At 38.3% G+C, this 25,401-nt stretch overlaps 1 protein-coding gene across 1 annotated transcript in view; it reads right to left on the reverse strand.

The window, feature by feature from the left end:
* The window catches only part of CD44 (CD44 molecule (Indian blood group)), a 78,510-nt gene extending 53,615 nt beyond the window's left edge, over window positions 1–24,895 (reverse strand). The window contains exon 1 of the mRNA XM_029284747.1: window positions 24,648–24,895. Within this exon, the coding sequence (XP_029140580.1) occupies window positions 24,648–24,717 (70 nt within the window). The 5' untranslated portion in view covers window positions 24,718–24,895. The remainder of the gene's footprint in view (window positions 1–24,647) is intronic.
* Between the last annotated feature and the right edge of the window lie 506 nt (window positions 24,896–25,401).

The raw sequence follows: 25,401 nt of genomic DNA on the forward strand, positions 1-25,401 counted from the left end.
CACCGCCTCCTTTAAGGCCGCGGGGAAGGCACCCTCCCACAAAGAAGCGTTTACAATTCCCTGGAGCCAGGCTCGTGTACCCTCCCGAGCCGCCAGTACCAGCCAGGAGGGGCACGGATCCAGTAAACATGTGGTTGCATTCAGCCTCCCCAGGATCCTGTCCACGTCCTCGGGAGCCACAGAGTCAAACTCCTCCCATTTATAGGTTTGGGGAAGCTGGTCCTGAAGCTGGCGCTTTGCATGCAAATGGCTGGCTTCCCCAAAGGCTAGCAAAAACCAGGAGAGGTTTGCCGCCCAATAGCCAGCCCAATCCATAAGCTCAGCTTCATCAGTCAAGCACACAGGCTTGTTTGGAAGCTCTCCGCCATTGGAATATGGGCTTTAATCTAGCAGGGCTGATTTTGGGTTTGCTGCTACTCTGCCTCTTTTAGGGATCCAGTTGGGCGTTGGGCCTCCCCCATCCACAAGCTACCCCATGCTCATTTAACAACCTGCAAGTTTATTTAATGGTGGCATCAGGGAGAGCAGGGGATGGTGTTATTAAGCAAGGCTGTCACACTTAACGGTTGTCACCATTTGTGACCTTAAGGGACAGGCTCTATTATGGCTGTAGGTTGATTTTAAATTACTAAATGTGGATGGAATTCACGGCAAAGTCAAAGTTTCCCAATGTTCTTATAGAAGCATTAAGCCAATCAGATTATTCTAAAGGTCTGAATTACTCTTCTCTATTTAATGTCATATATTTTGCTTATAAAATGTTTTTTCAAAGACACCTTCTATGAGGGGGAGAGGATCTCTATGCCATACAGAGGTAATGGTATTGCAAGAATATCTAAACATACTGAAGTTATAATAACATTATTTTATTTTGTTTACATTATGCCACCATGTAGCAATTAATATACTCTAATTTAACATGGCCAGATATTGATTTATTTAGATTTTGATATACATTTATTATTTTATTACCTGAAGGTGGTGAATATATGTAATATTCCTAACTCCTATTTTCTGCACAACAACCCTGTGAAGTGGTTGTGTTGAGAGACTGACCTAAAGTCATCCAGATGTCTTTCATACCTAAAACTAGAACTCAGTCTCCTGATTTCTAAGCCAGCACCTTAACTCCTATACCAAACTGTATCTCATATACTTTCCTATAAAGCCTACATTTTTTCTTTGTGCCTACAGAAACGTTGAAGGGGTATTCACAAGACTGAGATATAGAAGGCTTTGACCATAAAAAGTGATTTGGAAATAATCATGTCATGAATGCTCTCATTTTGTGGTCTGAGATCAAGAGAGGCTGATTCATGCAAAAATTCCCAGTGCACACAGATGCTGTAAGATTTGAATCTAGTTTCCTACAGATAGAGATTAATTATGTGTTCACTAAATTCTACTAGGAATTTAGAGGAGGATATGAACCAAGCCACTCTGTGATGAGCTAGTGGTATAATTGTTAGAAAACTGAAGAGATTTGATTCAATCCCCTCATAGAATCACTAGAGGCCATTCAATTCTCAGTCAGACAAAGCAATTGTATGAGAATAAAAGGGGAGGAAAGGGGAATCTTGTCTACCACCTTGGTCTCCTTAGAAAAAAAAAGGAATTTATATATAATTGAAATGAAATAAGTGAAATGAAATACATGTTTGGATTAGCCCTACATTTCCATTGCATTGAATCACAGAATGATGTAATACAGCCCCTTACACATAACATTAATGTTTTTTTCCTGGAAAGATTACTTGCTTTGAAAGATGAGCATGGTGACTGTGAATAATCAAGTGAAATTCCTCTCATCATCAAATTCCCACCCTGCACCAGCTGAGTTTCTTCCTATCACACATCGGTTAACTGACTAAGAGCACGGGTGAACAAGCCCCCATCTAAGATTAATACTTTCAATGGAAAAATACTGTAATTTATCAAAGCAAGTTTGTATTTTAATCTATCTACTGAATTACTGAATTGGAGGAATATCTCCCAACAACTAGCACCTTTATTTTTATCACATTTGCCAACACACTCCCCAGAACGCTAGATGACCCAACTTCATAAAATGTTGCATGGTTTGTGACTATTATATGGATCCTTTCTGCCTGTCACTTATTTTCTTTCTTGCAAGGCAACCATTAGATGGGGTGAACCCAATGTTACTCATGGGTTTATCACTTTACTAATATTGCTCAATGGCAAATTAAGGAAACTTTCCTAGGGCTTTCATAGGTTGTGTAAGTTTTCTGAATGTCCACTGTCTAGCGGCTGGCAAACCTAAATATCTCCCAATACAAACCCAACTCATTTAGTGCATGTAGAACTAAAGTCGCTGAATATAGTGACTAGCAAAATGACATTTCTCCAAGATATCATTAATTTTAATTTCGGGTTCCTTCTAACAAATGCTTTAAGAACCTGGAGCTTCCTGTGACTCAGTGTGAAAACAACCACTCTTCTGACTTCTTTTAGTATCAGTTGCCATCAATAAATCCTGCTCATTGAAAATATTGATGCTAGAGCTTGCTTGACAGATTTTTAGCTAAAATGTGGGGTTGTATGGGGAGAATAAGGACATACCATACAATCAACATGGTGTTAGATTTTGCCTAACAGTACAGAAAGAGATGTAATGCATAGAAGGTTAGCGGACTTTCAACAGCAAATTTCACAATTATTTTTTTTCACAAACACCTCATAAGCAGGTTAAGTCTGAAAAATATTGACAGTTCATGATAACCTAATTAGATGGACCATTACAAATCTGAACCTCAGACTCCCCAATATTGGTATTACTTATCTACTAATTTAGTGTCTATGTATGTATGCATGAATTAACAAGTAACTACAGACATCTAACCTGGCACTATGTATGATTACATTACATCAGCCCTATTGCACATGAAGACAAATGAAAAAGGTTGAGCCAGACAAATTCAGGCGCATTGTGAAGCTACAAGTAAGAACAAGATGTTTCTTTCATTTCCTCAAGTACAGCTGCTTTGTTTAAATCATTGCCAATGGAGTCAATTTCTGTTTTAAAACTGCTGCTAATGGAGTTTTAAGTATGTTTCGTATGTATGACAACCGTTGCTCTGGTAAACACACACTGAGATGGTCTCCACAATGTCAAAATGATAGCTAAACTTTCTTCCTGGGTAACGTTCCATACAATAGCTCCAAAAATAGAATTTAAAGAGTTTTCAGATTGCATGAGAATACAGGGCAGCTGTGCAGTTTCTGCAAAATAAAACTGAGATGTTTAGGCTGTGAAATCATCGTGATTGATTTTGACAGTGATTAAGCATGGTCCCTTGAGGAAAAAAAACACCTATCACTAAAAGCCTACCCTACTAGCATTCTTACTGGAAAATAATGCAGCCTGAACACAGATCTTTTGGTTTAATCCCAAAGTTATTAAGCAAGCCATAACATAATTTTTTTTCTCTTTGGCTCTTTTCTGTGAAATTTCAATAATAGTTTTCAATTTTTCCCATCATATTTTGCACTGTTAAACCAGAGGTCCATGAATATAAACGTACACTATAATGAATTATTAATCCCAAAAGAGGAAGAAGATGCCTCTGAAGACTCCTAGAAATCATCTCAATTCAAAATGAAAAAAAAAACCCTTTTCATTTCTAGTACACAAAGCAATCTAAATATTGGTTATTTTAATTTTAAACTCACGCATGGAAAATTTGCTGCGGAGGAGGAGGAAGAACAGGCAGTAGACAAATACTTTAAAAAAAACCAAATGTTAAAAACATCTGTCTTTTTCAGATGTTAAATAAAAGTTTTTGTATCAAGAGAACTGAAACAAAAGAGTGACGTGGCAGGGAGCAGGAAGATGAGCTGCCTTTTAAACATCATGAATTCCAGCCAGACAATCCAAGTATACAGGAGCAAAAAGGTAAAGGTTTCTCCCTGTCCAGTCATGTCCGACTCTAGGGCATGGTTGATCATCTCCATTTCTTGGCCAAAGAAACCAGCATTGTCCGAACAGGAGTAAATTAGGAAAAGAATATAAAAGATGAGGCATTCATGAAAGGGGTAAAACAAGCCTATCTTTGAGAATAAGAAGGGGATTGGATAGGCAAGATTAAATTATTATTATTAAATACAAAGCTTGGTCTTTCTCAGTAACTTTCTATCTCCATAACTTTCCTGCAACCTTTCTATAAAGCCCAATATATCCAGCTCTTCTTCTATTGCCAGAGGACACAAAAATAGGAAGAGCAGTGGGAGTAGAGATTAAGAAAATGAAGGGTGAACAAGTAAATAGTAGAAGAGATCATAGACATGTAAACTTGCTTTACATATAATTATCAACTACGGGCTCGGCTATAGTGAACAAGCCTTGAAGCCACATTGTGTCCTTCCTGTGCATTCCCCTATTACCATAAACTGTAATTTATTAGGAGAGCTAAATGAGACAAATTGTATTTCGTGTAAACTTTAAGCCCTATTGAGGCTATATAAGATGTTTAAATTACAACCACATCTCAAAACTATAGGTTGAATTCTTATAAATTTCAAACGCTATTTAATTGGGGGGGCAAAGATTACTCTTACAGTCAGCTGCTTGCTCCTAATGCCTTTTTAAACAATCTAAACCAAGCATGTATCCAGAGGGTGAACAGAAAGAAAATTCAATTAACATAGAGTTCAACTTATATAACTGGGGCTGAGCAATGCATCAAATTCTGTCTAAAAGGATGCTTTGAACTGTGTGGGAGCACATGGCGTGCGTGCCCGCAGAGAGGGCTCTGAGTGCCGCCTCTGGCACCCGTGCCATAGGTTCGCCACCACTGCCCTAGCCGTTCAAGGTGTTGGTTATGACTTTAAAGCCCTCAATGGCATAGATGAATCATCTCATCCTGCTAGGACAGCAGAGAGGGCCTACTGCAAATGCTGTAAGTCAAAGACCTTGACTATCAGGATTCAGAAGAAAAGCCTTCTCTGCCACAGCATCCACCTTTGGGAACATCCTACTCTCAGGAGTAAGATCTGTCCCAGCCCTCCTATTTTTCCACAGGAGCCTGAAGACCTGCTCTGCCACTTGGCCTGGGGACTGAATGGGGGAGTTCCACGCTGGAGGTGGCTGGGAAGATCCACTTCCTCCCCTTGCCCTTTGCCCTCCCCCTGTCCATCTTTTGGTTATCATATTGATGTATTCTCACTGTTTTCCTCTTCTAAGGAAGATATGAAAATCAGACATTTGCAATCTGCTCATGATTACACTGTCCATTTATTGAAATCACTTGAAGATCTATTAAATGTTCTCTTCTGCTTCTTCCTGCATTAAATATATCATTTATATTATTTTGAAATGAATGTCTCCTTTCTCAGATACATAATTCCTAATCATTCTTACTAACTAACAATATTTTTGTCACACAGCTTTTTTCGCGTTGACTTTATTTTATCTTTGAACTCTTTGATGTAGAAGAAACATAATTCTATTCCACATCTAGAATCTGAAATGTTCAACCACAGGCACTTGTTTTATTATATTGGTCTCATATATTTTTTTATTCATGTCTATCTCCCAAAAGTCTTTACAAGAAGCTACAGTATAATAAAAATGAGATAATAACTGCTCTTGAACTTATAGCTGAAAAAGACAAGACACAAAAATAAAACTCAGTGAGGAGGGGAAATGATATTATTGTATGAAATAGCAACTTCTCTATATATAACTTGAAATGAAAAGCCTGAATGCATCAATCCTATATTATTTCACTATAACAAATGAATGGCAACTTCTGCTAACTGTATTCCACAGATATAATTGTAATAATTACATCACTTGAGGAAAAAGTCCTGATGTAATACTTGTAGCTGCCAAATAGCTATTTCATGAATGTTCAGCAGCAGTCAAGTTTATAACTGCACCAAAAAGAAGAAATATTAATCGGATATTTTTGCAAGAAACATATTTATTTCACAGGTGTAATTTTATTTATAGATTGACTAAACAATTGGAATGGCTATCTCTTGCAAGGTGATATACAATTCCCAGTGGTAATGACAAATGATTAAAACTCTAAGGCAGGGGTGTCAAACTGCCAGTTCGGGGGCCGGTTTCATCATACCGAAATCAATTAGATATGAGATGATTTGTATTTCACTTAAATACACATGTAGAAAAGCAAAACCTTTTCATTCTTGGGATATAGCAGAATAATGTAATCATGTAACTCAAGATTGTTTCCTTATTTATGGTGGCTTCTTGTTGCTACGTTAAAGCCAATTATTAAATTGACTGATGTGATAGCTGAAAAAAGTGATTGTTGCACCGAGTTAATTTTTGAAAAGCAAGATGAATTCAAGTACTTGGTCCATACCCAACAGTAGTCTAGTAAACCAGCTGAATCAGCAGCATTAAAGACAGTGCTAATGCAAATGATCTATCCCTTATTCCTAATTTGGAAAAACTAGAACATGAGGCAAAAAACTAAATCATCAGTCATACATTTGTTTCACTGAATTATTAATTAATTAGTGATGTTAGGCCCTATTAAGAAGACATTACAAATCCTTCTCATATCCAGGGCTTTTTTTCTCGGAGAAAAGGTGGCGGAACTCAAACCTGGCCACGCCCTCATCAAACCCTAGGACCGCCCCTTTAGAGAACAGGAATGCAAGTAAAATTTGGGAGGGGCTATTTCCGGTGCGGCCGGCCTGGAAAAAGGTGCCGGAACGCGGTTCCGCCGCGTTCCGGCTGAAAAAAAGCCCTGCTTATCTCTCAGAAAATACATTTGCTAATATTCATTTGTGGAGACAAGTAAATCCATGCAATTGAGAAATAAGTATCTCTGCCAAGCAAACTCTGAAAATATTCAATGGGCAAGACCAAATTTCTTCATGAGTCACACTGATGAATTCCCTTCTTATTAATATTAAGAGACTATTCCATCCAGTTGAAAAAAATGAAAAACCAATTATTTTCAGGAAAATATTATTAAGTCATATAGTTATGACTCATTGAATGTACTGGATTATAACTTCCATCATTCCCAAGTCAGCATGGTCATTATTAGTCATACCACTGGGCTTCATATATCAATGATTGTTTGACCTCTGTAAATGCCATATGCTAAATAAAATACTGAGCTTGAGGATATGTTGCTGACCCACATATATACAAGACTGAAAGAACATAGATCTTTATTGTTAAATGGAAACTAATCATCTGCAGATAATAATAATAATAATAATAATAATAATAATAATAATAATAATAATAATAATAATAATAATAATAATAATAATAATGGAATATTTATTTATTTATTTATTTATATTTCGTATTTTAGACCACCCATCTCTCACAAAGAAGGGCTCTATATAAACATATATAAAGATTGAGGAGATACAATTAAGAAGTATTGCATGAAAAGGCCAATAAATTTCAACTTGGAAATGAAAAGCAATGAAAGTCAATACTGTTAGTCCTCGACTTATGACCGTAATGGTCTTAAGTCATGATGGTCATAAAATGTGTCGGTCATGCAACTGATCCAATTTTACAACCTTTCTGAAGCAGTCATTAAGCAAATCACTGAGCTCATTAACTTAAGCAAATCACTGTGGTCATTAAGTGAACAGTGCGGTCATTAAGCGAACCAATGGTTCACTATGGGTACAGCTTCAGCTTTTTGCTGAAAAGCAGCACTTCTGGTTTTGAGCAAAACTGTTGTAAAATACAGTCATGTGACTGCAGGATGCTGCAAATAGCCATAAATGCAGCTGCATTGCTGAGTGCCAAGGTTTGGTCACATGATGGGGGGTGACCATTGAAACTTCAAATCCAATCATAAGTAGTTCCAAAGTAGGTCTGTCATAAATGAACAGAGAACCCAATCATAAGTCAAGCACTACCTGCAGCCAAATTTGAAATAAGAAAAGCGAGTGTCTTGAATGTTTGCATATCAAATAGAAATACATTACATAAATTGGAGAAATTCTTTATCAGAAAAGGAGTTGTTTTTCCCTCAAAATACAAAATGCAACTTATCAATTATGCGAAGCATTTTATTGATAAGGACAGGTTGGCAAATGTTTGAGAAAATAAATCTTTTTGGAATTTATTAATTGAAACTCCCCACTGTTTCTACAGAATTCTTAGGCATATGCCTATTTAATTTAAAGAATTCTAGCTAATAAATACTGTGCATGTTTACTGTCCTAAATAGATCAGTGAATAAGTAGCCAGGTAATAAACACAGAAATATATAAACAGAAGTTGACAATAAAAGTGGATGAATGCTATTAACAATAGCTGCCTGATAGCTGCTAAACAAATATGCAGAAATCCTTTAAAAATTAAATTAGAAACTTAAAAATTAAGTAAATATTTTAACAAAAATTATGCGCTAGTTATTTTTTTTATAACAACTAAAAATATTGCCCAATAATTTGAAATAAATTAATGTCTAAGTGCTTCTTTTCCACCTAAACTACAGTAATATGAGTCATGCAATGGAATAATCCTTGTTCCAATAATATGAGCATTATCTCTGACAGATGTATAGCATTTCATCATCAACTAGATTTATTATCCAGTGTGTCACATGAAACATAATAGGTAAATGCTTCCCCCCAATTTTTTTTAACTTTATTTGCAGCTGAATTCTAGAACAAATTTAAGATATAATTCTTTAGAAATTACACCCACTCCAGTCTCTTTAAAAAAATGTGAATGTATTTCATTCATCTTTGTCATAGTTAAATAAAACCATTCCATTTTACTCAATTGCAGTTAAATTAAAAATATTCAAAGAATTAAGAAGGGAATGAGTTTCACGAAGGTCGATATATAATGACTGAAATTTTTAGTATACTTTGTAAGAAATGAGCTTTCACCTCAACGAAATTGTGTACTTCAACAAGATGCAATCCCCAGAGGGCACAGGATCAGTTGCTGATATCTCCTGCTATAGAAAAATTCCATTAAATCCCAACATCTGCTCAATGCAGGAATCCAAATAAAAGTATTTCTACAAGATGGCTGTCTAGCCTCCATTCAAACACATATAATGCAAGGAAACTTACTCCAGGTAATCCTCAGTTAACAATGATTTGTCCAATGACCCTTCAAAGTTATAAAATGTTGCTATACAGGGAGATCTATGAGCCTTGTAGTTGCAGTCATTACAGCATCCCCACAGTCACATGACTGAGATTCATCTGCTTGGCAACCAGTTCAGAATTATGATGGTTGCGAGATTCTGTGATTGCCATTTGCAAACTTCTCTGCTGGCTTCCAACAAGCAAAGCCAATGGGGAAACAGGCAAATGGCAATCACATGTCTCACAGTTAACAACCATGCAGGGTTCGCCTAAATTGCCATTGTAAGTCAGTGTTCTCACATATGACATTGTGGCTTATGACTGTATATCCTAGTAACAAAGTTACTGATCCCAATTATCATTGTTAACCAAGGACTACATGTTCGTATTTGGATGTAGAAGGAAAAAAATCTGGTTTCCAGTGATAGGGAAGTTCTGAACTCCAAAAATCTTTAAAGAGAGTTAAAACAAACAAATGGTAATTGCTAAATTGTTTAACTTTTTATGGAAGTTAGCTTCTGATTTACCTGTATTAATGCAAAAGTTTTGGAATTCTTACTTTATAAAAGATAGGAACATTTTTTGTTGTCCCATGGTAACTTTTTTTTAACCTTTAGAATTCAGTTGATATTGTAGCTTATGTATCTTAACAAATGTAATTTTTTTGTTTTATGTGGGTGTTCCACTTAGTCATTTAGGCTGGCACTATTCTATAGTTCTTGAAAACAGTTTAGAAATTTCTTAATTCAGAAATGCTAAGAATAAAAATCAGGCTGCAAAACACAGGAAGTTGACATGGTCTGGGCCCTATTTATTGTGTACTCAAAAAACCTTAGCCTCAGCAAAGGGTACATATTTATAGAAGCCATTACAATAACCAGGCAATATGGAAAGTCGTAACTACAAAATCTAGAGGTCTAGAGTCAGGGCAGAAAAGTAAACAATTTAATTTGAGTTATTTGCCAAAAAGCAGTCAGAAGAAAGAAATTAAAGAGGATACAAACATAATTTAAATTTGTATTTTTTTTTATATATTATCATTAGTTTCCATCATTTTCAAAGAAACAATTTACCTTTAATTCTTCTTATTAATAATGGATGCCACCAAAGATTAAAAATATTACATAAACATTACAGAAGTTATTAGGTTGGAAAAGGAAGGAAAAGTGCTGATGTAGTCTAATGAAAGGGATTAGTTCTCCAATAGGATTGTTTTCAGGCCTTTTATTGTTATTCTTTTTGTTATTCAGCATAAATATTCCTATTTACTTATTTGATATGCTTATATTAACTAGAGCAGCATAGATAGCACCTGCCATTATCTTTTGTCTCCACCACAGCTTTGTAAGATAGCTTATGTTAAGAGACAGGGAGACTTAACTTAGTAAATTACTTAGTAAATCTCAAGGTTGAATGGTGATTCCCAAGTTCTAGTAGAACCATCTAATCAGGCTTCTTCTTCTTTACTTCCTCTTTTATTGCTTTGAGTGTCAAGGGAAGATACAAAGTTCTGCCTCTTGCTATCTAATCAGTACACAATATTATTTTAGCCATTAGTTGTGGAATTTCTTGCAAAGATTTTTCAAGGAAGTATTTCTTTGTTACAGAAATATATCATTATCCTTTTCTGATTGATGTTGAAGCTTATGGGTATAGCAGTGTTATGAGCAGTCACTGGGTGACTACTGTGAATTTACTATCAAAGTCACTGTAATTCGTAACAGTAGAAACAACCAATCCAATCTACTATCCAATATGTTGAAATGTCTAGGCAAATTCTTAATAAAAGTGTTCATTTTATATGCAAAGACATCAAAATGTACCTCTTACTATTCACTAATCACCTAATTGCAAATAGAAATTCAGAAGAGGAATATATGACAGTTATATTTGGACAAGTTTTGTATAAGTAGGTATTGTTTGAAAATAAAATTGGGAAATTGTTATTTCAACAATTTTCAAATTATTTATTCAGCTACCATAAAAGATTCTGTGCCTGGCATCTTGAACTGTCTTCCGACAATTCAAAATATACACATATTTGCACGGAAGCTGATTGGTAATATTGGACGTCTCTCTCTGTCTGTCTGTCTGTCTCTCTCTCTCTCACTGTCTTCCGACAATTCAAAATATACATATATTTGCACGGAAGCTGATTGGTAATATTGGAAGTCTCTCTCTCCCTCTCCCTCTCCCTCTCTCTTTCTCTCTCTCTCTCTCCCTCCCTCCCTCCCTCTTTCTCTCTGTCATACAGGCTTCCTCTGCCCATATGGAAAATACTTTGTAGAAAAAAGGATTCTCTGTATGGAAAAATGAGTAATAAAAAATTCACTTCTAATGCTTAACATGTCTGACACTGCATGCCACACCCTTTTTTTTTTTTAAGAGTATCACCAGTAGCAAACAAATGGAAAAACAAAACTGGAGAAGGAAAATCAGCACCAAGTACTTCTTTCTCCACCCAGGCTGCAATTCACCCAAATCAAAAGCAAATGCTATTTCCAAAATAGAACCAGGCAATCCACTGTTAATCATTTCCTTTCTTGGGAATTTTTCATTACTAAGCCATGCATTAACACCAGAACTATAAACATTTAATCATGTTATACTCCGAGTTAGAGTTGATGCTAGAGAAAGATATTATGACCAATATTAAAGGTGAGCTTTCATCATAAGCTTTGCACGACTAAACTATTATTTCAGGTATACTGGTATTTCTCTTTTTCAATGATAAGTTTTAAACCCATTTGCTGTTTATTTTATATTAAACTACATTACAGAAATCCTAAGAAAAGATTAATTAAAGCAATCATAATAAGATTTTGCACATTGTTTTGTGGGGGGAGGGTAGCCCTGCCTGATCCATTTCATCTGAAATGTTTATGCTATAGACATTATCAAATATTGAACATGATTCAGTCAACATTAAGCATGTTTAAAGTCCACTGGATTTCAGTTACTGAAATTTAAACATGAACTAACTTTTCTCACCCAAATCAACGACATCTTAAAGAAGTTCTCTTTGGTTGCATAGCACCACAATATTATTTAGAATTAATAATCTTAAGAAACAAACAGAAGAAAATATAAAATAAGCTGGCAATGGCAAAGCATTAGACCAAAGCAATAGAAGTTCCATTGTGTTGCGGGTTAAGGTAAGCACTGCAACATGCTTAAACTTATGAAACACAATCAAATCCTATTTGCTTTTACATGTTTTGGAAAAGTGTTCCCTTGTGAATAAAAGTTAACACCAAATATATCCATGAATTTAGAGAGAGGAAAAAAACTGTATAAATGTACTTATAATTAANAGAAGCAGGGAATTCACAGCCAACTGCTACTGATGGTACAACCAACTCATCACTACAAAAAAGCTTGATTGTGGTTTGACAATCAGGGAAGACAAGCCGTCAGATTTGGCATTCTGTTCTTTGCAACTGGGATTCTATGTGCAAATCAACTGAAAAAACACAAACTGTTTGCCAAATTTTTACAGCCCAGAGGATGTTTGTTTGAAATTTATAGTGGAAACTTGTAAGAAAGGTCATACGGTTTCAAATGAAATACTATAGAAGGTGACCTACACTCAGTAAAGTTTTTTTTTAACTCTCTATAGAGCAAGATGTTGGTTAGTGAAATTTAAAAGACTATTCATATTCATAACAAAAAGAATAACAAAAAGCATTTCTGAATCAGAAAAAGACTAAACTTGCATATAGGTTACTATTTACAATGATTATTCCAGATGGTGGAAACAACAATCACTTTTGGCCTCCTAGTAAGCATTTTCCTAGAGTGTGCACATATGGTAAGCCGATGAATAGAGGTAACCTTGACTTACGACTACAACTGAGACCAGGACTGCTGTCATAAGTCAATGCTGTAGAGCAAGATGTCACATGACCATAATGACAGCTGCTATTTCAGCACTTCTCGTTGTGACTTTCAACTGAGAATCATGGGTCATTCAGCAAGTATCCACCCAAAACTAAGCAATTCTGGGCTTAGTCTTTCCCAGTCTCAAAGCCTCAGTAAGGTAAAGAACTGCCTCCAGCTCGCCAATCTGCCTATGTCCCCTCCTGTTGTGATTCCTCGCCAGCCAGTGGATCCAGCAGCTGAGTCTGAGGACTCAGAGGAGGAGGAGGGGCCTGGAGTGACATTAGAGTCAGAGGAAGGCTCTGAGGAGCTCCAAGACTTACAGTCGGATGAGGAGCCTGGCCCCTCTACTCACGCTCCGGCTGAGACACAGCTGTGCTGGGAGCCTGAGTTGGACAGTGATGAAGAACAGTTGGGACAAATCCAGGATGCACGAAAGTGCAGGTAAGAAAAGTGAGTAGGACAGAGGAATGTAATGGGGCGGCTCCAAAGGCAAAGGAGAAGGCATTAGGAAGCCACGCCTTGGCTGAATTATAAAAGGGAAGGTGTGGGAGGTGCTAGTTGCCAAAGGCAACTGTTCGTGTTGAGGATCGAGTTTCTGTGGATTGTGTTTGTTTGCCCTGGACATTGATTCAGGTTTGTGAAAATAAAAGGGGTTGGTTTTTTCCTGCGATTCCTGCCTGTTTCTTGGAAGAGGGGTTTCTCCTTGTGAGCATAACAAGGACTCACGTAGACTGGGACAGAACACCTCCCTCACTTTCTCTGCCCTTTTGACCACATGCATTGTGGTGCTCGGTAAGCAGCCCGAGAGCTTTGGCATGCCAAAAGGCCAACCCAGCTACATTACCTAGGAATTGCAATGAAAGAACCCAGTGGAAGTGAGCAAATTGAATCTGATTTTGCCATTATAACCCCTCCGTTCCTCATCATCTCTCTTCCCATTTGCCTGTTAGATTTTTTTCCAGGATAAACAGAGCAAGGGCATCTCCCAATTTCTTTGTCTCATGGCCCAATGGAAGAGCATCTGTCCCTAAAAGGCTGCATTTGAGTGCAAATTCGACTCCTATAAGATACTTACCAGGCAAACCCTCCCTGAGCCAGCCTCCAGCATTTTCCCACTGGGCAAAGCTGCTTCCAGCCCTCCCCATTTGTTGGCATTCTTATTTGTATTGTCCTACTGGGCTGGGGAATCATATGCATTAAGCATTTTGCTGGAGAAGTTGAAACACCGGGTTTTTTTACAATACTTTTACTAAAGAGTATTTGCCTTGTAGAACCGGAACCCTGTGTTGGAGTTGAAGCACCCCTTCAGTCCTACAGTAAGTGTGGATGGGCTGCCAAGAGCCTGAATTTTGCTCATATGACACAGAGATACTACAATGGCTTAACTTCAAATGCTTTACCTTCAAACGGTCACTAAACAAATGGTTGTAAGTCAAAGACTATCTGTATGCCTTGTGAAATACACAATACACATTTTCTATTTCTGCACATAAATTATATTACAGTAGAAGATGCAAGCTGTTATGGAAATTTTGCAGGCTGTAATACATTATGTTTCAAAGAGCCAATAACTAAACAACCCATAGTACCTTGAACTTTCCTAATTGCCTTTTAAACTGTGAACTTAGCACTATATTGCTAAAACCTCTCCCAATAATGGTTCCTAGGAAAAGAAAAAGATGTAAAATTAAAAAAAAAATGCTCGCTGAGATCCATGGTAAAGACATGATAGAATTCTTTGATCTCTGGTTTATTACTACCTTATGCTCAAATAAACAATTCAGATCCAGATAAATAAAGAGAAAAAGACTTCCTTGAGCTGAACACAACTTCTGAAAATGAATCAATGTATCTATTTAGTTGGCAATAATAATGAAGCTCTAGAACTTCATTAGATCAGAGTTCCCCAACCTTTCCGGCTTTGTGGACCAGTGGGGAGAGAGGGGAATGGTTCTGTGTAAGCGACTGGCACAAGCGGACACTCACTCACCCACTGCTCATGCTCGCCTACTACTTCTACAGCCAGGTTCTGAACTGCTCAAGCCCTGGTAGTGGGCCACACCCCGGAGAGTTGAGGACCCCTATTCTAGATGCTCTCTCTTTCTTAAGTTGGCTAGTTACTGCTACTTGGTTAGGTGATTAACTGGATAAGAATTCCCCAAAAGACAAAAGTTCTGCTTAATATTGGAACAGGAAAATATCCTGGTTTGATATAATAGATTGACATAGGTAGTAGCGCAGGTAGCACTGATGGAGAGTCTTTTATGAGCTTAGGCAAAAAAGCCAGTTTTGATCCTACCTGAAAAGGCAGACTATCCAAAATTGTTTCACCAGTAGTTAAATTCAGATAGGCTAATAATACTAAATACACACAGGTTGTCCTTGACCTATGACCACTATTGAGCCCAAAATTTCTGTTCCTAAGCAAGACAATTAAGTGAATTTTGCCCTGTTTTATGACTTTTCTTGCCACAGTTGTTAAGGGAATCACTGTAATTAAGTTAGTAACATGGTTGTTAGATGAATCTGGCTTCCCCATTGACTTTGCTTGTGAGAAGGTCACAAAAGGTGATCACATGACCCCGGGACAGTGCAACTGATATAAACGCATGCCAAAATGCCAAGCATCTGAATTTTGATCATGTGACCATAGGGATGCTGCAATAGTTGTGTGAAAAATGGTTATAAGTCACTTTTTTCAGTGCCATTGTAATTTCAAACAGTCACTAAATCAGTGGTTCTCAACCTTTTTAATGCCGCGACCCCAACCGGTTGTAAGTCGAGGACTAAACCAGTCGTAAGTCGAGGACTTTCCCTGCCCGGAAGCGCCGCACATGCGTGGTTCCGCCCCCTGCGCCGGCCGAGGCGTAGCTGGCAAGCGGCAGAGACGGAGCAGGCCGACCACCAGCTGGCCCAGCCCAAGGGAGGTAAGGCACCCGCCGGAAAAGGGGAAAAAAATGGCGGACAAAAAAAATGGCGGACAGCCTTGCTTGGCGACCTCCTTGAAATGGTTGATCGACCCCAAATGGGGTCCCGACCCACAGGTTGAGAACCACTGCACTAAATGAATGGTTGTAAATCGAAGACTACCTGTAGGCTGATTTTAATAATAGTTTAAAAACTTCAATTATTATTGAGGATGATAGTGGGAATTAGACAAGCCTTTCAAATGACATAATTCCTCATCATTTGCTTTTCTTTCTATGTTTAGTTAAGATATTGCTCTGGATATTACAGGTAGTCCTCTCAGTGATGACTCTCAACACAAGGAAGATGAAGGGAAGAACATTGAAGTATTGGGAGAAAGAGCTATGTGTCATGTCACCTGACAACACTCCAGCTAGACTTCACTAGACTTCAGACACAGTGGCTGAAGGATACTGTCCATCATCAGTGTTAGCAAAAGGTCCAACTGCCAGTTCAGGCAGTCTCTTCTTTTGAAGCATGCACAACCCTATTATTATGTTTCCAATGAACACTTAAGACCGGAAAGGGGTATTTTCCTGACATTCACCTGGAATAGCAAAATACTAGGAGTCTGATGATACCTCCATGTTTGAGGTCTTTTAAATCGGCTCAAGATTCATTGTTTCTATTTAATTTGCCCTAATTGTCTGCCCCTATACCCTCCTTTAAGGCAGTAAACTTCATTCATATAAGTGGGCCTGCTTGTTAATGCTTCAGACATTTTAAAGTTTAAACCTACGGTAGTTTACCACTACACTCTCTAGTTGCTTTAAAATGCTTGTGTTGAACTTCTTAAATGCTTATGTTGTACTTCTCTGCACAAATTGTATCTGCTGATAATCGCTCAGTGGCCCTCTTCAGGGTGACATAGTTCTTTCTGGGAAAGGAGGACTCGGAATTCTACCTGCAGGAGCACACTGGAGGAACTTACTGACTTTCCGGCAGACAAAATCACTGAGATTCATTCCCAGTTGGATGCCGGTGGAGATGCCTAGGATAGGTGTTTGGCCAGTTATTTGCGAATGGTTTGACCCTGTTGGTCCTAAGGAAATGGACAGGATCCTAGGGAATGTGACCTCAGCCACACGTGTTTTAGATCTGTGTTCCTCCTGGCTTATAAAAGCTTCCTGAGAGATGATGTGCAGGTGGGTCTTCCCCCCTTCTTAAGAAACCATTCCTAGATCCCACTCTGATAGACAGTTTCCATCCCATCTGCAATCTTCCCTTTCTGGGAAAGATTGTTTAGAAGGTGATTATGCTGCAGCTCCAGAGGATCCTGAAAAAAACAGATTATTTAGACCATTTTCAGTTGGGATTCAGGTCTGGATATGTAAATGGCATTGATTTTGATGATTTCTGGTGGAAAGGACATGGGGGGGGGGGTCCATCCTTGCTCTACATGACATCTCAGTGGCTTTCTATACCACAGACCATGATATCCTGGAACAGCTTTGGGAACTGGAGTTAGGAAGCACAGCTTTGGGAACTGGAGTTGGGAAATGGCTTTTTCAAAGCCATTTCCAGTCATTGTTGATTGGGAGCAAGAGGCCTCACCCTTGGTCCCTGTTTTGCAGGGTCCCTCAGGGGTTGGTGCAAATCTTAATGCAACCTTCATTTTTTCAGGCTCATGAAAAAGTATAAAAATAGGCCGGCCCTTCTTTTAAAGCATGTACAACTCCATTATTATGTTTCAAATGAATGCTTAAATTTCTTCTCTGCTTCTCAATACTTTCTCTCTTTTGAAACAGATGAAATGATCTAAAGAACAGATGTAGTTTGTACTTACTGTTTGGATGCTAAATGTCTAGTTGCATGCTATTTTAATTTCATGTCTGCACCTTTAGTTTTTACTTTACAACTGAAAATTTTAATACCACGTAGAAGTTCCATGAGAAGAAATACAGCAACCTTCGCCCCACTTCCCCCAAGAGAGAAAAATCTGAGACAAGAAATATTACAGAATGATGCTTTAGAAATTCTATCTCAGAATGGAAAATCATTCAAATGTATGTGTATTTATAAACTGTGAAAACTATGTTTAATCCTGCTATTACATTCTTTGCATGAGCTATAACTTTGAAAATGTTTGTCTTCTATTGGATTCTGGATATAGTAGTGTATAATCAAAAATGTCAAAAAATGAATCCACTGGAAATAAACTGGCCTTAGTAAAAACAATATCCTCACATATTTCAGAATTTTATTACAATTCATTCCTCTAAACTTTACCCCTTTTTTTGTTTAAAATATCTCATATACCGGTAGCTGATCTAGCCTGACATATATTGTTTTCCAACTTAAACCAACTACTTTTCTTGCTACATTCTTTATTGAACTACGAACTCATTAGAGAAAAAGACAAATATTAATAAGCAAGAGATTTGAAACCTTTAAATTTGTTCACTTTATCATATTTTGATATGGTGATCTATGAAATATATTCAGAAATGGGGAGAAAAAACAACCAAAGACTATAATTTAAGTGTATATTATATTTTGTTAGAATGGATTCAAAAGATAAATTGATTAAATGTTTGAGTCTGACGTTTATAACTATTTTATAGACTGAAAATAATGGAATATCTTGATTTTCCTTTTCATTTAAATCAGTATTCAAATGGCACTGACCTTGAGATATCCTTTTCAATAGCTCAGAATGACTTACTTGATCTCTGTTCTATGATAATGGGGATATTAACCACTTTCATTTATTCACTATGTTGGACTCATAATCCTAGTATTTTAAATTTCTAAAATGTCTCTCAAGTATTTTTCCTCTGCTATTATCCAACTCTGGAATTGCTAACTTGAAAGCTATGCAGATAATGGCCGAATTGCAAGCGTTCCCTTAGTGAACGTTAGAAGTTACGCAATAAGCGCCCCTAGTGCAAATCCCAAAATTACAAATGTTGCCGCACCACAGCAGTCGTTCACCTTACGAGCAACCGCAGTGGCTCTGCAACATTCATCCTGGTTATTCCCTGCCTCTCCACCCCCGCCTTAGGCACTAGGCCTTCAATACTCACCCTGCGAAGATTGAGATCCTTCACTTTCTTAGCTGCTTTAGGCTTTCGGTGCATTCGCAGAGAATGGAAGCCTAAAGTAATGCAAGATCACGCAAGATCAGTGGAGCGAGATCTCACACTACTGATCTCGCGTGATCTCATGCTACTTTACGCCTCTGTTCTCTACAACAGAGAACAGAACTGAAGGTCAGCATCTGAGGCCAAGACATGCTTCCGTATGCTTCCAGAGGCTGGATCCGGCCATCGGAAGCTTTTTCCAGGCCACTGCCACCCAGAACTGAAGCCAAGGGATGCTTCTGTGTGCCTCTGGAGGCTGGATCCGGGCGCCGGAGGCCTTTTCCAGGTCACTGTCGCCTGGATCTGAGGCCAGGAGATGCTTCTGCATGCCTCCAGAGGCTGGATCTGGCTGTCAGAGGCCTTTTCCAGGACAATACTGCCCAGATCTGAGGCTTGGGGACACTTCTGCGGCCCTCCAGAGGCCCGATCCAGGGGAAAGGCTTCCGGCACCCAGATCCAGCCTCCAGAAGCATGGAGAAGGATTTCCCGGTCTCAAGATTCGAGCGGCAGCGGCCTGGAAAAGGCCTCCGATGGCCAGTTCCAGCCTCTGGAAGCACAAGGAAGCATATCTCGGCCTCAGATCCAGGCAGCAGCTGCCTGGAAAAGGTATCCGGTGCCCGGATCCAGCTTCCGGAGGCACGCAGAAGCGTCCCCCCGACCTCAGATCCAAGCAGCAGCGGCCTGGAAAAGGTCTCCAATGCCCAAATCCAGCCTCCGGAGGCACGTGGAAGCATCCCCCAGCCTCAGATCCAGGTAGCAGCAGGAACCGTGGCAGAGAGAAGATGGATCTTTTCAAGGTGAGTCCAATGCGGCAGGAAGGGAAAGCATGAGGTATCTTAGTGGGTCAAGGAGGCCTTGGGGGCCTGTTCCATCACTAAGCACTCCATGGCCTTCCCCACCGAGATACCTCATGTTCACTTAACGAGCCGTGTGCGTTTTAACGAGCAGGGAGTGATCTTGTTCCATATGAGATTCACTCCTACGAGTTTTCGAGTTACGAATGAATGGGCAGGTTCTATTACATTCGTAACTCGTGGACTACCTGTATCTGATCTGGATTTCTATTCTTGTGTATGCTGTGTATTTTACTGATAAAGTGCAGTGATGATACATTTTATTTTGTTATTCCGTCTTTTCCATTTTTTCTTGTTCAAATTTATTGTGTATTACACTTTTTTTGTTTATGATCATTCATGAATAACCCAGCTCATCTGTTACATTGCTCTCTGAGGCTCTTTATTCCTTTCTTCGTTTGCTACCCATGCTTTTCTCATATTTCTCGACTCTGCTTCAGAAACATTTATCACATCTTCCTTTCCTTTTCTGAACCCACAGAGACTCCTATAATGGTCTCACACTTTCTTTAGATTTGAGTTATAATAAATTTCTGAGGATTCTGAGAAAGTAGGCCAAAACCAAAGCAATATTCAGCTGAAATAAAATGAAAAATATTGCATTTAAGTATACTTTCGCACTTATTTTTTAAAAATAAAAAGCTCAGTCCAGGCAACATGTTTTAAGAATATTAAACATACTGAAACACATCACAGAAAAGCAACCAGGAAGGTGTGGGGGATGGATAACAAGTTCTAACGGAAACACTTGAAAAAGCCAGTAAATTTAGCCTGCTGGATTATAGCCTGAACACGTGAGGGCTTGTAAAATGGTGCCATGAAGGCAGCTCTGCAGACTGCCTACATTCAGTCCTGAAGTCTGAAGAAAGGTTGTGTGCTCACATCTGCTTGTAGGTTTTAAAGTCTGCTTTAAAACACTTGGAGGTCAAATCTGTTTCAAGCCTTAATGCAACCAGATGAATGCCAGAAGAAGGCCAATAATTCTATTTATATAACTAAAAACGTGACATGAAAAAGATGCAACAGAACTGTTCTATTGTTCCTAAAACAAAACTCAAAACACTAGGTAGAAACTGCAGGAAGTAAACTCTGGTTAAACATTACAAAAAAATTCCTAAATTTGTGAAATGTAATTGAATAAAATACCATGGAAATTGACAAATTCTATTTTGCTAGAAGCCTTTAAGTAAACTATCTTCAAACCTCTGTAGAAGATGCTGAAGATTCTTCACTGAGCACAAATTGGACTGGATGTTCTCACCCTCTTTTACCTGTCAAGACCTCTAATTTCATCTGAAAAAGGATTTCAACTTTACCTATCATAGAAATACAACTACAGTATAATCATAGAAATACAACTACAGTATAATCATAGAAATTCAACTACAGTATATACAAATGTGCAAAATTAAGTATCTCTTAATTTTAGAGTAAAGCTTCTGAAGGTCAAGCTGACTGGAGAGACTGACCTCTTTGCTGGTCAGTATTTTCCTTTCTAAGATACTAGAGCAGGCGTAGGCAACCTCGGCTCTTTTATGACTCATGGACTTCAACTCCCAGAATTCCTGAGTCAGCATAGCTGACTCAGGAATTCTGGGAGTTGAAGTCCATGAGTCATAAAAGAGCCGAGGTTGCCTACCCCTGTACTAGAGGGTATTGAGTGTTTTTTCTTCTCCAAGTTACGATCAAATTTCTATGGGACAAGGCATAAAAATAAGATCAAAATACAAATAATATGTTAAAGCTGGTCCAAAAATCATATAATAGAAACAGAAAAACAATCAGAGAACAAAAAACTGACTACACATTGAATGAGGAATAAAAGTAGATCTTCTGGTATAAAATGACAGGAGATATGCATGAGAGGAATTGCTTTGGAGAAGGTGCTTTGTAAGTGCACAACTACCAAGGTCTTTTTTGCCTTTTGCTATCTATCTCTATCACCTAATGGGTTAATCCACAGAAATGTCTCAGAATAACAGCTTGGTAGTCCTTTTATATACATGCAGTCCCTTAGACACCCTGTCCCACGCTGTGAAAGAACTTAAGTTATAAACTAATAGTACAAATTGGATCAAGTAATTACACATTAAGAATCTAAAGGAAAATGTGAAATTAAGTTTTGTTGAGTTCTGGCTCAAACACATCAAACGTTAAAGGAAATAACTTCATACAGAAATAAAATGAAAATGAAAAAAAGAAGCTAAGAAACATGTTACGCCCATACCCTATCAGGATGACTACATTCACAGTAGCTGAGGCAACTTCAACACAACTGTCAACTTAAAAAGCTTATCAGAAAAGATCTTAAATGAGTAAGTGTTGGAGATTCACCATCATACCTGGACCTGAATTCATCAGATGAATGAAACACATTATATTCCAATAAATACTGAGAATAGGGAACTGGAAAACTGATCCACATGGATAAGCTATATTTTACTAGACAGACTTTCTGAAAATTGTACATTACCTACATCATATAACTATTATCCTCTACGACAGGGCAAGAACTTTGCAATCACTGGCATCTTCACATATTTCTAAAATTCTGATCTGATGATATAAATTTATATAGCTTTTTAAATTATGATTGTCACATCATAATCCAATCATTTTAGGATAACTCATGTAAACATAGGGGTGGTGATTCTACAATAGCCTCCTATAGCCTAGATTAAATTTAAAGAAAGTAATGTGCCCAAGGCTGCTTAGTAAAGCTTTCTGGGTAAGAAGGAATTCATAGCGAAGTTTTATTGGCCCATAACAAACAATATTGGGATTAAAATTTAAAAAACCAGTAATGTGCCTATTAGTGAAGCAATATAAATGCTAGAAATATGTCATCTATCCTCTGGAAAATCCTTTTACTTACTTCCCACTAGGCTGAAAGTGGCTTGGGAGAGGCATACCTTTCATTTCTTATACATGAATTTCTGGTACTACTTTGGGTTCTGAATATAAAGTTTTGTAGGACTTTGAAACCTACAAAACTATTCAGTAGTCAATGAACATGTGCATCACAAAGCATGATACTATACTTTATTCAGTCTTATTTCCCAGTGAAGGAATTCTATTGCCTATTTCCATCTCAGAACATAGGGAAGGAAGAATCCATAGTTGCACAGCTATTTCCGCCCACAAAACTGGCCTGTAATGTACTGCTCTGCCTACCATCTTAAAATGTTATATAAAGTTTTACTTAAGATGTACATGAAACCTCTTTTTCCCCCTTAACCTTACCAAGGAATGGAGTATACAGGGGACTGGGGCTGCCCTTCCATCTTTGTTACAAAAGGTTGCACGAAGACCAATAGCAAGCTGTCCTTATTGATTAAAGATTTGGCAGTTCATAAAATAAGGTATTAGTTGAGAAGGATAGTAAACTGGAAATATTATGTTATTTACTTGTGCACATGCAAGTTACATGTATTGTAAAATTTATCTCACACGGATAAGGATCACCTCCTACTGCCTTAAAAGGACATACTCAACGCCTCGATTTTATTTTAATTAAACTCATAGCAATCATTAAAGAAATACTTGTGCACACTTTCTTGGATATTTTATCTTGGTGATTCCAAAATTTATTGAGAAATGTGCAGTTTGACACACCCATTTACAAATCCTCCAGCAACTATTCTCTAATTCATTTCTTTATGTGAAACTAATATAAAGGTACTGAGGAGGCCACAGCTGTTATAAGTGTTTTGTCAGCCCCCAGCAACAGATATGGGGTGCTGAGTAAAGGGAGAAGAAATAAGGGTGAAAGGATAATAATTCCCTTCAAAACAGCTCAGGGCAATTACTATTAACAATGAGTCTCTGTTAAAGGCACAGTTATTTCTCTGCAACTATTTATGGCTCTGTATCATATCAAACTTTAAGAGCATTTTGACATTTAGGGCATGTGATTTTTTAAAAAACACACAAACCACTTTCATTCCCAAACATGCGTTTCATTTTAGTATTCACAGAAAGACTAGAAAGGGCGGGGGGAGGGGTAGAGAGGAGGATGAAGTTGAAAAAAAACCTACTCCTTTCCTGCCAAATGAGCTTAAAATTTGCTTCCAGTTCGCAGCAATCTCGTCCGAAAGCAAACGAACACAGTTCACTTTTCATTATGGAGGAGGTTTCTGCATTTCCTATGTGAACAATTGGCTTCCCATCATACAGAGACCCAAGTCCAAGTCAGGAGGGTTTGCGCTCGCTCTCTCTCTCTCAATTTCTTCTTCTCCCTCTTCCATCTGCTTTACACAATGAAGGGAGGGGGAAGTGAATCCATAATCCATAATCCACAGGTTAATTAATATATATTTTAATTTGGCTTTTAAATATTTATTGTATAGCTCTGTTTTTATTTACCTGTAAGCCGCCCTGAGTCCCTCGGGAGAAGGGCGGGGTATAAATTAAAGTAATAAATAAATAAATAAGTAATAAATAAATAAGTGTCTTTGCCACTGCCGAATGTGCACAAGATGTGCAAAAACTTGTGTCAAACTCTACCGTTCACTTTACCGATCAGTGTTCCCCTCTTTCAAGACTAACTTTTCGGACGCCTCTCCACGCGCGCCCAACAACCGCCACAGCTCTCCAAAGGGGGGAAAAAACGCACATGGAGAAACCATCCTTGGAGAGAAAAAACAGTAAAACCCCACTGGGATTAAACAGTGTTAATGACTCAAGGCACTGGCAAGCAGGAGAATTCTTCTTATCCTAATAAAGCATTTTACTCTAACCAGCTCAGTTCCCGATAGATTTCCATTCACCCGTCACTTACCCATTCGGGCTGCGCAAATCTGCTGCAACATGTAAAATCCAACGGCTGCACACAACCAGAATTTGGCCATTGCTCTCGCTTCCAGATCTTGTACCCAAAGACGGACTTTCCTCTCGCAGCCTACACAATTAAATCTCTCCAGAAAGCCGGCGTCTTCTACTTCAATTCGAAACGCTACTGAAATAATGAGTGACCTAAACAGGGAGGGGAACAGAATCCGAAGTCACACCCCTGTTGGAACACAAGTGGTACAGCATTTAAAAAAAAAAAAAAGAGGTGGAGGAGGAGGAGATAAAAGGCTACTACTTATGAGTAAGCACAATTGCCACTAATATTTCATGCAGGCTCCAAACGGCTTTGACTCAACGCTGCGCGCTCTCCCAGAGGCAGCCGGGCTGGAAAGCACCTCGTGGCTGGGGGCGGGGTGGAAAGAGTTTTCGGCGCGGCACGCGGCCCTCCCGAAAGGAGCGCGAGTGGCTGGCCTGCAACTGTTGAGTTTTAGCAAGGATTCCTAATCCCGGCTCCTGTGTGCATTCACTGGAAAGGCAGAGAGTTTAAGCAAGGAATGTTTTTCCTCTGGGGTTCTCCCGGTCCTCTTTTCTCTCTCACCAGACCTTATCAACCGATTAAATTCAGTTTGCTTTTTTTTTTTTTTTTTCTGCAACATCCGCTAAGTGGTGCTTGCACTTTTCATCAAGGCAAGGAGAGGACCTTTGAGGTTTTTGGTTTGATTTCTTTCAGAGATATTTTGCTG

Source organism: Protobothrops mucrosquamatus, unplaced genomic scaffold (assembly GCF_001527695.2).
Source record: "Protobothrops mucrosquamatus isolate PMUCROS unplaced genomic scaffold, P.Mucros_1.0 scaffold891, whole genome shotgun sequence".
In the NCBI taxonomy this organism is placed as follows: Eukaryota; Metazoa; Chordata; class Lepidosauria; order Squamata; family Viperidae; genus Protobothrops; species Protobothrops mucrosquamatus.